The sequence below is a fragment of the Primulina eburnea genome, chromosome 3 (genome assembly GCF_022965805.1).
Source record: "Primulina eburnea isolate SZY01 chromosome 3, ASM2296580v1, whole genome shotgun sequence".
Taxonomy (NCBI): domain Eukaryota; kingdom Viridiplantae; phylum Streptophyta; class Magnoliopsida; order Lamiales; family Gesneriaceae; genus Primulina; species Primulina eburnea.
The window spans coordinates 1,189,778-1,206,197 of record NC_133103.1 but is presented as its reverse complement, the minus strand read 5'-3'; the positions used below and the strand labels follow the sequence as shown (position 1 = coordinate 1,206,197).

The following is a 16,420-nucleotide window of genomic DNA, read 5'->3' as shown; positions in this document are numbered from 1 at the left end:
GAACGAAAAAGATGATCGAGTGCCATTATCCTTGAATTGAAAAAAAAAAAAAAACCAAATATATATATAATTTTTTTTACCTCTCCCAGAATTCCCTGACCGAACCCTATTGAATTACAGTCTCAAATTTGTATAATCTTACTTTTATATTTACTCAAATTGGTAGATTTTTCCAACAAAGCAAGTCCCATTCCACAATTGAGATTTGTCTCTATGGCTAATGACTCAATTTAATTTTTCAGACATTTCTTAAAGCCCTAAATTTCTTACAAAGGTCAACGGCTCAATTTGATTATTCAACTTATTAATTACTTACAAAGGCTAAAGCCTGTTAAATACATCTAAAATATCTATAAAGAATGGAGGATTCTCGTTATTGAAGGTACAGTCTCATTGTTTTATTCTTTTGGAAAACATCTTTAAATTATTTTCTAACTTAAGAGTCTGGCAACCACCAGCATTTTTGACTTGTGTTCGTAACGTACGTGATAACCCACAAAAAATTCAAGGAGCCGACTGCTTGGAGAATGAATTAGCTATGCGACTTCTTTATTTCTGCATTCTTAATTAACCTCAGATCATGTTAGAATTGACATCATATGCACTCAATGTGATTCGACATTATATTAGCTACAAAGACTAAAAACACAGAAAACATACAGAAAGGGAGAAATGCAATGTTGGACAAACAAAACAAAATAAAGGAACAATATTGCAGAAAATCAAAGGTAACGCTTCAGATATTCACTCATTCTAGTGTAGCGAACTTGAGGATAAAGTTGCGAAGCTTCTTCTCCATTTTCACCAATCTCAAAGTTCATGAGGCTTCCTTCGTAGAAAATATGATAGAAATGTCCCATTCCAACTTGCATAGCAAAGTTGTCACTCCCTGCATTAAATTCGCATTATGTCAAGGATCGAGAATAGAAAATAGACGAGCAATCACAACTACATGAAAAAATGCAATTTTAATTTGTACCTTTTAATTGAACTAGGAAGTCTTCTTCTGAAATGGTGATTTTCTCCAGTGTTGTTCCCGCGAGATCCTCCCATATTTCGACCAACTCTCTTTGAGTTAGAATGTTTTCCGGTGGCCTCAAGTACAATGTCTTGTTCAACGTACGAGGGTCATCGATGGACTTTATCGTATAAGTTGCTATATCATCTTCATCCATATAGACCACTAGTATTGTAAAAAATACTATGCTAGTATCATAATAATTGTATTGAATTATTCAGATATTGAAATCAATTTTTTTTATATAAAAAAATCGGAGAAGTGATTTACTTAATAGAACAAGAAGTATATTGACGCAATTAATTGATCGACATTGTAAATTTAAGTGGATAATAAGCGCAAATATAACTCAAATAGATAAAATGAAATAGGTGAAAAAAGAAATCAAATCTAAATTTGCACCTTTGACATTTCCATCTCCATAGAGGGAGACTTTGTGTTTTGGAGGGAGAAGGGTTCCCATCTGAGAGAGATTTCCGACAAAATATCCCGCGAAACAGTTGGCGGAGACATATGTGTGAGGTATGTCAGCTTCTTCGATGGCTTTTCTTACAATCATTTTTTCATCAAAAGTAACTCTTCCTGGCTCAAGGGCATGCTCCATCCGCGCAGGGTCCAACCCAAACTCCGAAGGCAAGAATCGCTGCAAATTAATATCTGCTTTCGTAATTTGGTTTAATTATTTATTTGTCCAGATCAAACTTGACATCAAATAATCTTGAAATATATATCCAAATATGTAATGTGTCAATCTTCTTGATAACTTTTTGATGCCTTTTTGTGAAAACTCTACCGCCAAAAGTTTGGAAATCCAACACATAAGAACAGAATTCATCTCAATCAAAAAGCAAACGTGGCACCTTGATGTTTCCAGCTTCTTTAATGGCGTCAACGAGTTTCAGCTGCTGCAACAGATTATGGCTCCTGAAATGCACCCCCGACATGGCTGATACCACCACGTCGACTCTCTTCACCGCCTCCACCAAGCTAAGGTGGTCGGAAAAGGATCCCTCCACCAGCTCCGCCCCTTGCCGCTTGAACTCCAACAAGAGCTGCAACTTGTCGATGTCAAGCCCGATCTCCGGCCGCCGGAGGATGTAAGTAGGGTGGCCCTCCGCCAAGCTTGCCCTGACAAGCCTCTTGCCTATGTAACCTGTCCCACCCACTACAAGAACCCTACTTTTTCCCATATTTTAGATCTTTATTTTGTTATATTTTTCGAGCTTGGGAAACTGAGCAGCCGTTATATAGGGGAATTTCATGAAAATCTGAAGTGGGAGTTATTCAGATTATATACAAACGTCGATAAGAATTCATGTATGAAAACGACACACGGGACTTTATATATATATATATATATGATAGGACAATAATATCTGTATTAATTCAAATCCAGTGTTGAAATCGATGGCTTATCTTATTTCTTATGTCAAAAAAGATATAAACCTAAAGTTTTCAATTTGATTTCAAAATGAAATGATATACACACACACATTACACACAATTAAATCTGGAACGGATCCCACAACAAGGAACACTAGGAAAAAATTTATTTTTTTAAAATTTTTTTTGGCTTTGTTTTAAATTTTTAATTCTTTCTATTTTCTATTTTTTGGACTTTTTTGTTACACGCTTTCTTTTTTTGGACTCCGATTTTCTCTTTTTTCTTCCATTCAATTTTTTTTAAAAAAATTTAAAATAGTGGGGAAGACTCGAACCTACTTAGTTCGATTTTCCTGATACTTGTTTGTTTTGATTATTGATACCCCGTAAGAGCCCGGGTCATGGATGACCCGAAATATCAAATGGATTCCCAAATCCGAGCGAGTCTGCAGATGGATTCTTCTGGAGCCGGACAGGTGCAAGCCCATGCTCTACTTTCTGGGCAGTCTTAAGCCCGGGCTCTTGTATAAATCTCCCGGAAGTCATTCTACCCGGACACCTCGATAACAGTGCCACACTCAAGTGGTTCAGAAGGTAAGATCTTGTCTCGAGAAGCGTACCCGACAGAATCCTATTCATGTGACATGATGGAAGAGTAGAGTGGCGTGACAGGAAGTCAACATCAAAGCTATAAGCATGGGTAGCCGACCTGACATATTTAGTAGGTGACGCTGGAAACAAGGTACCTACTACCTTTTCTTCTATAAATAGCATGTATTCATCTCATTTAAAAGATTCTGAATCCTTGAATTCTCTCTCAAGCACTCGTATATTCTCACATATATTGCTTGTGTTTCTTCTTCTTCACCTGCTGACTTAAGCATCGGAGTGGTCACGCCGGACATCCCTCCGGCGCCCATTCACGTGGTTATCTCCTTGTCTGCAGGTTACAGTGGAAGCTATAGCTCACAGATTCAACTAATGTGCTCATTTCCTGAACAACATTATTGATAGCAGATCCGGTGGAGCACTCGACCCGACTCCCCCATTTCACCCGGATCGCATCAATTATATTATTTAGATAACTCATGTTTAAGGATGGAAATGGAACGGATTTAACCAAATCCGAGACCAGTCTCGCCTCATTTACATACCCATCGAGTTAGGTATCAAAATATTGTTATTTAATATAATACAAATATATATTAATTTTTAATAATATATACATATATATGTATATATATAATTGATGGGCGGGTCCCAAAAAAGTTTACTAATTCTCAGGACTCGGCCCCCGCTCCAGTTGTAGACCTGTTTAATCGTGTTTAAACCCGGCGAACAAGGTGGGTCTGGGACAAGTTTGTTCAAGCTCGGATCGGATCTGTCTTGTCTCACCCCAGACCAGAATCTTGACGAATCCAATTCAGGTTGGGCATGTTTTAAATTAAATTATTTTGAATTTTAATAATTATACAAAAAAAATGTTTAAAAATTAATAAATCATTAAAATTGTTTTTCAAAATATTATTATTGGTTATATATTAATCAATAAATAAAATAAATAAATAAATTCTTAATATATGTTATATAATAATAAAAATAATAATAAAATAAAAATATAAATTATAACAAGAAAAAACGATAGAATAAAAAATTGACAAAAAATAATTTAAAAAAGAATACAAGAAAGAATAAGAATTTTTTTTAAAAAAAATTCAAAAATTTGTTGTAAAAAAAAATTATAGTGCTGTGTCTCTGTACCCCACAGTAGGGGATTTCTTTCCGCGTCGATTATCATGGATTATATGGATTTTATATATTTTAGTAGTTTAGATAACATATTTAATTTTAGTGATCTGCCGGCAATTATTCAATCTTTGATCAAGAATTTGAATGTCAGAAAAAGGAAAATTAGATTTTTTATACATTAAATTTGTTTAATTTTAGATTTTGTTTTATAAGGATCTGCCGGCAATTAAAAGGACAAATAGATTTTGTATACATTTGATGTAATACCGTAAAATGCTTATACGATGACAAAAATTATCGACTTGTCAGATGTCGAGTCAATAATTAGATAAAAATAAATTAAAATAAATTAAAAATAAAAATTAATATACCAAAATAAAACTTTGAAAACTTCAAAACCTAAAATTAGACAAGCTAATCACTTAAAAAATCATTTCTCTCCTAAAGAGCAAATATTTTAACCATATTACTCTTATGTTAAAATTCCATTCATCAACTTTTTCTTAAAATTCTTATTTTTATAACTCAATATGAATTCCTTAAAAATGATTTATTAGAAATTACTTTAAGTAGAAAATAATAAGTTCAAACATTGTTATGTTGTTTTGTGACAAAAATAAATTATTTACATATATTTTAATTTTGATTATTGTTATTCTGTTTATATTATACATAAATTCATGTTTGAGTCGTGAGATTATGCTTATATAATAATAAAAAAAAAATTATATAAGATCTTCCGCCTAAGTATTATTTTACCTACAAAAATAAATAATATTCCTAAACAAAGTTGTGTGTGAGGTCCATGTCCATCATTTGATAGCACAAGTGAACAGATTTTGCGTTAGGTGAACCACCAACCGTGACCATATCCTGTATTAGTTTTTAATTATTTGAAAAGTTATAATCACATTGACAATTTGTGGCCATCTTTAAATTTTTCATTTGTTATTTAATACATCATGCTTGGGTCATCAAGTTGTCATTGTGTTTCCGTCTTTAGTTTTATTCATCACAGTGCTTTTGATTTTATAGTATAATATATACATTCTTTAATTGTTTATGATCCAAGCCAGTTTATACACGACCACTATTTGATAGTCAAACTAATTATTAATTTTGATAACTTTATTTTTTTAAAATTTGAAATAAGATATAATAACAGGCTAATTGTGTGAACTTTATAATATTTATTTTTAATTGGTATAAAATTCAAGATGGCTATTACTATCTTTCCATGATTTCCATTTAAGATAACGGACTGATGTTATTGAACAAGAATGATAAAAAATAAGGGTATTTTAGGGAAAAAAATTTAAATTTTACTTCCTTTTATTTATTTATTTATGATTTTTGAATCCCATATATCAAATCTAAACTTTATAGACGGCGAGCATTTTAGCAGCACAACCAGCAAATCTGATGACTTTACTTTGGACGAAGATTGTAACTCAAAATTAAATCAAGCTTAATATATAAAGAGATTATACTGTAACTATATATATATATATATGTATATATATATGTATGTATGTATATATATATATATATAAGTTCGATAGTACATATAGAAATGATATCCGATCACAAAATCTCCACAAGGCTCGAGAGTTTTTGTGCTTTTTGTTATTCGATCCGCGTCTTCGAAACGAAAAGGTGACGAAAAACTTCAGGCTGAAATTTGCACCTCTACAGAAAAAATGACATATTGATGCAAGTAAAAACACATAAAATAAGAAAACAAGCAACAGAAATCTTACACGAACATGATACACAAAAATCTGCGAAACATCAGTAATGCTAAAATCGTTACTGTGGTTGCAACCAAACACTTATTTGATCTCTTAATAAAAGTCAGTTCAAATAATCAGAAACATGTCTTTAATATGGGACGATGGATTCTATGAGTTCTTGAAGAGGAGCAAGTTCCTTCTTGTCTATCAGCATGAATTCCTGCATAATTATAGTAATCTTCATCAAAGAAACTGCGAAGAAAAAGGAAGGGATAAAAAAACCAAGAATCTGAAGAATGAACACGTAGGGTTGAGCAAAGCTAAGTAAAAACAGCCCGATATTTTCGTATTCGAGCTCGATATCTTAGCTAACTGGCTCTAAGCCCAAAAACAATCTAAAGCTAAACTACGTGAGAATAAAATAAAATATTTATCAGATAAAAAATAGATTTTGTTAAGTAATAAAATAGATTAAAAAAAAGAGCAGGAAAATTTTGATTATTTCAAGTTGAGTGGTGATGAAAAATATGTTATACAAGAAGATCCCAAGAATAATAAACTTACACAGGTGAATAGTATGAAATGCTTGAAACATGTATTTAGATGTGCCTCCTCCTTGAGACTCACAATCTTCTGAAAATGAGAGTGATATATATGGGCGTACACACGAAACAGTCGTTTAAATATGGTCTTCACAACATCCCTGAAATTTGAAGGAAATGGTGTGCCTACAGTAACCTTTTGTCAGTTAGATGTGTCGTCACAAAACAAGATGACATGAAAAGATAACTACGACCAATGTGTATTCGAGCAGGTGATAGCATGTTCATTCGTAATAAGATATTACTATTACCAAGCTTTTGAGGAAATATAGACTCGTCATCCAATTGGGTTTCAATCCAATCCATTAAATATTCAACATATTTAGGAGCTGAAACTTCAATAGGTTTCTTTATTTGAACCCCGTCTGCCCATCTATATTCGTATCTGCAAAACAATTATGTTTGGCGGCTCAGTAACACTAATGATTTTTAAGTTTCTTCAGAAAGACGGAGATTAAGGGTATCATTGATATTATTATCTGGAAAGATATTACTGTGAAACACTTGTCATCCGAAAGTAATTGAGACATACTTGGGGCCGGCTGACATTGTAGGACAGTTCTCTGGTGTGCAGAACTCTGTGAGGGTTCCGTAAAGGAGGTTCACTTGGTTGAAGAAATCCACAGCTGAAAAGTAAAAACTAATAATCAAATGGACTTTTTAATTCTGATCCTAAAATTGAGAGCCCATGCGCCAACAAAGGGAAAAAATTAACGCACTCTGTGCATCTGTATAGTTTCCAACATATAATTAGGGTTCATGGAATTACTTCTGTATAGTTTCCAACATATAATTAGGTTCATGGAATTACTTAAATTAAAATCCATAAAGATATAATCTTCTAAATCAGGCACGAGATATACAGAAGGTTCAAGTTAAGAGAAGCAGATGGACACAGGGGACTTCAGTTGAGTTTGTAAAAGTTCACAAGCTCATAAACAACTAAAATTGAGCTCAAGCACACACATTCTTAAGCTCAACTGAGACAAATTGGGTCGACCAACTCATAAGCAGGCTCTACTCATCTTACGCTTCTATATTGAAGGGGAGCCTGCATTGCAACATGATGTTTGTTCTTATTGCTGTCTGTTATTTTTTTCCCATTACTTCTGTAATCAACATGCTTGTACTTCTTGGATGTTCATCTTACATCCAAACCAAACTTATAAAGAACGTGAATTCGAAAAAATGAAAAACTTCACAAGCATACTTTCCACCTAATTCCAAACACATAAACTGCACACATGCACACACACACAGAGGGGGAGAAAGAGAGTACTGTTGACAGCAAGCCATTCATTTATATCCTCGCCAGGAGGTAGCCTTACAGCTTCTCTCAAGTTTCCACTACCTAAAGTGGCATCAATATGCTTTCTCAGCTGTGCCCCCTAACAATTGATCATATTGATTAAACAATGCGATGTGGTGGCACGAATTAACTATAAAGTTATGCGGAAGGCAAAATGTGGATACAAAGCATTCAGATAGCAAGTATGACATGAAGTCAAGAAATCGAACTGTGAGGAGTGATGGAATGCGAAAAATGGGGACATGGAAGAAAATAAAAAGGACTTTATAACTACTGTTTTCCAGTGTACATCCTCAACGAAATGAGCGTGAAATTTTCATTCACGCAAACTATCCAAAATCAAGTTTCTCTCTTGGCGTGCCATCGCTATGCATGGCAAATAAAGTTGATATTTCCTCGTAAAATAGAGAAGGGGCACAGGTGTCACACAATCAAAAGAATATAAAATTTAAAATCAACACTCAGCATCAAAGTTGATATCGTTTCTACCAGCAGAAAGTAGAACTTATGAAAGGTAAAGAAAATGAGTATACATCATGCTGAAGTTCTTCGACAGGGCATAATTGAGAAACAGACAAGGAAACAAAGTTTATATTGCAAAAAATCCACCTTACTGCCTGACGGAGCACTTTTCTTTGGACGGAATGTTTTTTGGTTCCTGTTTGAGAAATCAAAGCAGAGCTCATAAATAACAAGAAGCACCGAACAAAAATTATCAAAAACAAATAGAAATATTAAAGATAAAATCATGGGATGAATGAATAAAGATAATTGATATGAAGATCACCAGTTTAGCCCCACAAGACAATTCGATAAAAGGATTTCTGAAGCACTACCTTCACTTTCTCAATGTATAACATGCAGATGATTACAAATTTTCAGTGTTTAAACATCATTCACAATTAACCAATCTACTAGGACATGTTGTGACATCCAGGTAAAAATTTAACTCTTTAAGTACCATCAGGACTTAAGGATTCAATTGTCCTCCGGACAACAAATGGATCCACTGGCAAATCTCCCAAACAAGCTGTGTTTCAATCCCCTTCATCACAATCATAAAGCTATTAATGCATTCTGTACCCTCAAAACCGAAGGCTACTCCTTCAACATCAACTTTCTCCCTTCAAAAAATTCAATCTTGGAAGATAAAAATTCATCTTCTTTCTTGATAAATCTATCAAAACATCAAAACAAAAAAGAGAAAAGATAACAAAGATCACACAAAAACCCCAAATTGCAATAATAAAGAAAAGTCAAACTCAACAAATTAACAACAATACAAAGAATTAATCCAAGAAAAGGACAGATCGGACATAAAACAATCACAAAATGAGATATCGATCAATACAAACCAAATGAAATGTTAACCATGAAACAAAAATCACCTGCCCAGGCCAAAGAGACTCATGGCTCCGGATAGAAAGATGGATGGAAAGGGCGACGAAAGGTAAGATTATTCACACACACACACACAGGAATATGTTGGAGTATTTATGGGATTGGAACGGTGGTCATAAATATCAGAGGAAACGTCGAAAAAAGCTGTCCAGCACTGACTTCCCCTCCAATGATAAACAGGACAGAGCAGCGCAGAAATATCCTATTTATTCACTTAAACTTCATTATTTATAATTTAAAAAATCTTATATCTAAATTTAAATTTGTAAAAACTTTTCATTAATTTTAATTTATTTGCGGGTATCACTTTGCTATAATCTTCAATATGAAATGTACGTTATTATCACACTACTTGTGTTCAAAAATGAACTTTAGTTTCTCGCTCAAATATATTAAAATTAAATTTTTGTAAAAATTTAACATTTCATAAAAAACCAAATGAAATTATTATTGGAGCTAAATCCGGTCTCCATATCGAGTAATTTGTGATATAGGATTTGGTGAGCTTGGGCAGACCAAAAAAGCTCGTTTAAGTAGTAGTATGCTACATTGGACAAAAATTTGTGTAAGACGATCTCATGAGTCGTATTTTGTGAGACAAATATTTTATTTGAGTCATCCATGAAAAAATATTATTTTTATGCTAAGAGTATTACTTTTTATTGTGAACATCCGTAAGTTGACTCGTCTCACAAATAAAGATTCGTGAGACTGTCTCATAAGAAACCTACTCGCTACCTTGAGTGTGTTTTTTTTTAAATCCCAAATAGGATAATAAATAGAAAAAAAATATTATATTATTATATCTTGAATATTAGATTTCAACTCAATTTTGAGTTCTTGCTGAGCTATAATTAATCGGAAATATAATCGATAAAGTATCGATGAAGATGAATGTGATAATCGGAAATGGCTAACAAATAATGACTAATTAGGAATCTGTAGTGAATGATCGATATTTGGACATATATGTTGAAAGGGTTAGTAGATTATTTAACTTTTTTGAGACTATATATCTGTTATTTAATGGAAAGCACATTAATGGGAAATTTCAAGGTTTCTTGTGCTGTCTTTTGTTTTTCACAAACTGTGGGCAATCACTTGAAAACAGTTTTTCCTCTCCCTCTTTCCCGAAACAGAAAATCTTCAAACTTGAAGTATAGTTCTTCGAAGTACAAATTTTGCAGTTTTAAGTTGAGTAAATTAGTGGGACAGCATGTTGCACAAGGAGTCTTAAAGTCAAGGATATTAGCTGTCGATTTGCCATTCTAAAAGTTGTTGACTTTAGCAAGGGAAAAAGTTGGCTTCCCAGTTCCCAAGCAGCTTTAGGATGAGACATGAGCTTCTCAATTGGTATTGGGGTTGAATCAACTACAACAGTGGCATTCACATCAATTTGTCCGTCAACATTCATTCTAAGACATGATCTTGACTGCTCGTTTGTTGTTTAATTATTATCATAATTATTAGCCCGAAATTATCTGGTTTTGTTAAAATCCAGTCATTCCATCGAACTTAAAAAGATGCAAGAACATAAGGTGTGTGGTCCATGGGTACGGGGTCCCAACTAATTTTTCTTGAATGAGAGAGACTAAGGCACTTGCCTTATTTTCCAGGCGAGCATCAGTTAATCTAGACAGGGAACAATGGAACAAAAAAAACTTGATCGAGAATTTCGTATTGGGTAATACGGCTGAGCTCTGTTGTAGATGTGTTAGTATTAAGCATCGATCTCCTTCTCCAGACACCAAGTTTCAGCAGTGGAGGAGGAGTTGGACATCAGATTTCTAAGATCAAACTCAAGCTCGAGAGCATGAAGTCGTTCCTTTGTTATGCTGAAAAGTGCAGAGACTCGGACGAAGGGGGGGACGCAAGTGAGGTACGCTGCAGCGAATTAAGGCCGAAGATGCGTTTAGACGAGTTCTTGTACCGTATGGACAGCATGAAACAGGAGGGAATTCTGGGGTTCCTCCACCATGTTGTTTTGTTCCCGAAGAAGTTCTGGATAAGACAAACAAGCCACTGATTTGAAGATGACACGAGATCAAAGCAATCTCGAAGAGAAGCAAGAGATATGATCTGAGTCACGTGGGGGAAGATCCCCATTCTCATCACTCCCTCGATTATGCAAGTAATATTGAAGAAACAGCTTTCTTTGTTGAAGGTGCTGAATTTGTGGGAGTCGAGGATGAAGCCAATCAACTGTTGCAGTGGTTGACAGATGGAGAGCAACAGCGTGATGTGATATCCATAGTCGGCATGGGTAGTTCCGGAATACATCATTAGCAGCTAAACCTACAGTAACATTGCAGTGAAAAGATCTTTCGATTGCTATGCGTGGGTACATGTTTTCCAGAATTACGTGATTGAGGACCTGTTGGGCAAGATGATCAACGAATTCTTTAATTCCAGAGTGAACTGTAAGCCCGTGACCTCAAGTACGAAAACTTAAACGCAGTTGGTGCAGACTCTTGTCGCTTTCTTGCGAGACAAAAGGTACTTGTTCTCGGATGATGTGTGGAGAAGTTATTTGTGGAAGGAGGAAAGCGTTTCCCTTCCAGATAAAAAAGAAAAAGAAAAAAGGGGAGTCAAGTTACTGTTACGACCCGAAAGGAAGACATAGCATCTTACTCCTATGTGGCATGTCCTTCATTCTCGGCCCCTATCTAGGGACTATGCTTGTACCCTCTTTATAAATAAGGCATTTGACAACGAAACTTGTTGCAGTTGTCCTCCAGAACTCGAGGATATAGCTCGGGTTTTAGTTGACAAGTGTGAGGGTCTACCTCTTGCAATTCTGGCCGCTTGATGGCTTCTAAAAATTGTCGGAACTAAAATGGAATGAAATTTACGAGAGTTTTAGTTGGCATATCAACAACAATTCTATGCTAGATGAAGTGAAAAAGGTTACGTTGATTAGCTTCAAAGATTTACCATATTTTCTCAAGAACTGCTTTCTGTATTGTTGCTGTTTCCCTGCCGTGCATTGGGTTGGAGCAGGAAGATTGATTAGAATGTGGATGGCGGAAGGATTTTTGGAAGAAAGAAAACGTCTATCTCCAGAAGATGTGGGAAAGATCTATTTGACAGAACTCGTGTCTAGATGTCTTCTTCAAGTTAAGAAGCGTAACAGTTTTGAGGCCTAAAGTATGAAAAATGCATGACCTGATGCCGGAGCTAGCTCTTTTCACCGCTGAAAAAAACCATTCATGTCAAGATCTCAAAGATGAAATAACAGCACGCCGGATATCTATTCATGCTGACTCAGCTATTCAGTTTGGGCATGATATTAGTCAAGTTGGATCATTTCCCGCCTTCAATGTTAAAGATCCTAACAACCTCCCCCTGGACACTCTTTTTCTAACTTTAAATTATTAAGGGTACTAGAATTGAGGGATGCCCCGATCGATGATCGATAACATACCAAGAGCCATTGGTAAGCTATTCAATTTGAGATACTTGGGTCCTTTGAGTACAAGCAATGAAGCAAACATTCCCTGCTTTGGCCTCACCGGTATTCAATATTATTTTGTTTTATCGTAGGCGTGCAGTAGAACCCTTATTCGCTGTATATAATTAATTTTTTATGCCTATTTGATAACATGATTGTACACAAAAAAAAAAAAAAAAAAAAAAAAACAAAGTCATATGACAATCAAAATCTCGATCGCTTAATTGACAAGTGGTGAATGAATTTTTGGAAGATTCATTCACGAGAAATTTCAACACGCAGACTTACCGTACCGTACCCAAAACTCACATGAATTCATCAATGATTCGTGACAGATTTAGAATTAAACTCAACCAAACACCCGAAAATTGAATCAATCAAACGAAACAGTAAAAAAAAAAATTGTCATAGATGGTAGAACCCTGGTCTCGATGCAGCTAGTCATCACGCGCGGCAATCTTGGTTTTCCTAAGTTTGACAGCCTTTTCAATTTCTTCAAGTTGATTAAACTCTAGGTCCTCCAGAATCATATCCCAAGCGGGTCGCCCCTTCCCCAACGTCTCGTCGATTCTGTTCTCCACGTCTGTCAGCGCGGGTTCCTCGGGGATCCCTGATGCATCAAACAGGGTTATCGCACCCTCCATGGCCACAGAAGAAGAAGGATCGGCAAGGTAGCGTTTCAAAAGCGGGTCGAATTCAGGATCACCATGGAGGTAGAGGTTTCCGGATTTGGAGAAAGCAATGATCCCTACCTGGGCTTCGAATTTATCGCAGAAGGTCATAATCTTCTTGAAGAGGCCTTGCCGCCGTTTTGTGAAGGTTGTGTTCAGTTCACCTCTGTCCTCGATCAGCTGGATCCCCACCCTTCTTTCTTTTCGTTTCCTTGGGTTTTCGCTGTCTATTACTACTACTTTATTTTCTGTGCTCATTGTGTCGATTATGTGATAGAGAAGCAAGACGACCGCAGCAGACACTTGTGAAAATTGGCCGTACATAAACATATATATATATATATATATATATGTATGTATATGTATGTATATATGTGTGTGTTCCTACGTACGTATTTAAGTGGGAACTCCCACCAATTTTTTAGGAGAAAATCTATGATTGATCAGAAGAGATGATAGATTCATTGTGATCTATATTTTTAAAATATTAACTTTAGATTTTATCTAAAATTGATTATAAAATTTAATTGCAATTCTAGCCGTGTGTGTATAGATATAAATATATATCATCATTGTGATCTATATTTTTTAAATATTAACTTTAGATTTTATAAAATTTAAGACAAAAATTTGTGTGAGACGGTCTCACGGGTCGTATTTATGAGACAGATCTTTTATTTGGATCACCCATGAAAAAATATTAATTTTTATGCTAAGAGTATTACTTTTTATTGTGAATATGGGTATAGTTGACCCGTCTCACGAATTATGATCCGTGAGACGGTCTCAGATGAGACTCACTCAAAATTTAATTGCAATTCTAGCCGTTTGTGTGTCTATATATATATATATATATATATATATATATATATATATATATTACGTACGTTTTTGATTGAGAACTCCCACCAATTTTTTCGGAGGAAACTCTGTGATTGATCAGAAGAGATGATAGATTCATTGTGATCTGTACTTTTAAATATTAACTTTAGATTTTATCTAAAATTGATTATAGAATTTAGAAAATCTGACTGATAAAATATAAATTACAATTCTAGTTTTATATATGTGTGTGTGTATTCCTATGTACGTATTTGATTGTGAACTCCCATCAAATTTTTTGGAGGAAATCTATGATTGATTAGAAGAGATGATAGATTCATTGTGATCTATACTTTTAAAATACTAACTTTAGATTTTTTTTATCTAAAATTGATTATAGAATTTAGAAAATTTGAGTGATAAAATATAAATTGCAATTCTATATAAATAAAAAAATAGATAAAAACTTGTGTGAGACGGTCTCACGGATCGTATTTTGTGAGACATATCTCTTATTTGAGTCATCTATAAAAAATTATTACTTTTTATGCTAAGAACATTATTTTTTATTGTGAATATCGGTAAAGTTGACGCGTTTCACAGATATCTACGTTTTTTGGCCTATAAAGTCAGAGCCGATCCTAACAATATTTGGGTCTGAGTCTAACTTTTAAATAGAGGCCTCCGTGTGGGGACCCGAACTTAATTCAACTCTTAATCACTTTCTGGGAATAATTAATCAATTAAAATAAACAGGGTCTAAATTTTTTTAAAAAATACGAGAGTACGCAACATATGAAATAAGTCTTATCTCATTTACAAGATCACTATTCAGGTCTAAGTACAAGTCTTGTACAACAACAAATCATAATAACTATTGCTTCTTCACTACTTTTCAGGTGATATAACAGATATACTCCTAAGTCCGGATCTCCACGCTATCTGTTTTCTCTCATCCTCTTCTTGACCCAGATCCAGCCCCAGCTGTTGTCATGCACATATACAAAACAAGACAACAGTCGGATAACTCCGGTGAAAATAAATCCCAATATAAACAATGTATACATGTAATCATATAAAAACATATATAAAAGCATACTAAAGATATCATTAACATGTAGCAATTCAACAAACATGAATGATATAAACAATGTCAATCAACATGTCGTATCAGACTCAACTCAACCGACTCGTCGTCTCAGACTCGACTCTATTCTAATCTAGGGATCTCGGTGTCTGAATAATGATAAATATACCGAATCTCAGTCGATAGGAATGAATCAATCCCTAAACGGCATCGATATAATTCATATATCCAGGGTCTGGGTAAATAGGCCGCAGAATGGACGAATCAGTCAGAGAATAGGCGAATCAGCGAATGACTAGACGAATCAGTCAGTAACTAGGCGAATCGGCCAGTGACTAAGCGAATCAGCCAGTGACTAGACGAATCAGTCAGTAATTAAGCATATGCGCGAGGTCCTCTGCCCACGTCGCGCATATGCGCAAGGGCTACTGTTCCTCGCACATTTTCATGCATTATCTCGTTTCTCGGTCCGATCCTTTTCGTCTATAATCACATCAATTATCCCCAAATCATTTCAGATTAATAGGATAAAATTCTCGGGCCTTACACTCCGAATCATAATGTGTGTTCATATTTTTTTTAGTTTCATAGCAATTTTTCCAATTAAATCAATACGTCAAAGACAATATAAAAAACTAAAAGAATAAAAATATTAAACATGTCCAACATGATCACTAAAAAACAACCCGCCTAACAGTTTTAGAGCTAAAAATACTAATCAACTCTATATAATCAAGTTGTTCAGTAATTTCTTTCTCAATCGATAACATAGCCAATCCATTCAATCTTTCTCGTGACATGGTTGATCGGAGAAAAGTTTTGATGAGCTTTATTTTTGAGAAACTTCGCTCTTCACTTGCTACTGTGACCGAGACAGTCAACAAGATTTTATAAGCAATATGAAGATTTGAAGGCCAGATAAGCATTACATCCAACAAAATTTCAGTCAAAAAACGTAGATTATAAATACCATATAAAGCCCCGAAGAAATTAAAAAACTACAATAAAAAATTAGAAGCCCGAAAAAAGCAAATACAAGAAAATAGACTTGCAGTTCCTCACGGGTCTTTCAATCAAACCTAGAGACGACGCAACGACTGGAGTCGATTAAGGCTTGTCTGCAGATGAATATTGGGGAAGATTGAGAAATAAATCGATAATAGGGGTTAATGAGATCTTACCAATGTGGGCACT

At 34.7% G+C, this 16,420-nt stretch overlaps 3 protein-coding genes and 1 pseudogene across 6 annotated transcripts; 1 reads left to right on the top strand and 3 right to left on the bottom strand.

Annotated features, from left to right (window-relative positions):
- Positions 1-590: 590 nt before the first annotated feature.
- On the bottom strand, positions 591-2,298 carry LOC140827966 (isoflavone reductase homolog). Its single transcript, XM_073190930.1, has 4 exons — positions 1,879-2,298; positions 1,421-1,661; positions 980-1,183; positions 591-889 (listed from the first exon to the last, which is right to left on the bottom strand). Exons 1-4 carry the CDS (start codon positions 2,206-2,208, stop codon positions 723-725), a joined length of 942 nt encoding a protein of 313 aa, XP_073047031.1. The 5' UTR covers positions 2,209-2,298; the 3' UTR covers positions 591-722.
- A 3,585-nt stretch (positions 2,299-5,883) lies between these two features.
- On the bottom strand, positions 5,884-9,400 carry LOC140825119 (MOB kinase activator-like 1A). Of its 4 annotated transcripts, XM_073186673.1 has the most exons (8): positions 9,183-9,379; positions 8,756-8,971; positions 8,404-8,452; positions 7,765-7,873; positions 7,018-7,111; positions 6,737-6,870; positions 6,448-6,611; positions 5,884-6,103 (listed from the first exon to the last, which is right to left on the bottom strand). In XM_073186673.1, the coding sequence occupies exons 5-8, from the start codon at positions 7,032-7,034 to the stop codon at positions 6,032-6,034; spliced, it is 387 nt and encodes a 128-aa protein (XP_073042774.1). In that variant the 5' UTR covers positions 7,035-7,111; positions 7,765-7,873; positions 8,404-8,452; positions 8,756-8,971; positions 9,183-9,379; the 3' UTR covers positions 5,884-6,031. The 4 variants fall into 4 exon arrangements, with proteins under 4 accessions (XP_073042774.1, XP_073042773.1, XP_073042776.1 ...); XM_073186672.1 differs by lacking the exon at positions 8,756-8,971 and having other exon boundaries at positions 9,183-9,400; XM_073186675.1 differs by lacking the exon at positions 7,765-7,873 and having other exon boundaries at positions 9,183-9,380.
- LOC140828610 (disease resistance protein RPM1-like) lies at positions 9,204-12,738 on the top strand (annotated as a pseudogene).
- A 345-nt stretch (positions 12,739-13,083) lies between these two features.
- Positions 13,084-13,575, bottom strand: LOC140828609 (agamous-like MADS-box protein AGL61). The gene has a single exon (XM_073191546.1). It carries the CDS (start codon positions 13,573-13,575, stop codon positions 13,084-13,086), a length of 492 nt encoding a protein of 163 aa, XP_073047647.1.
- Between the last annotated feature and the right edge of the window lie 2,845 nt (positions 13,576-16,420).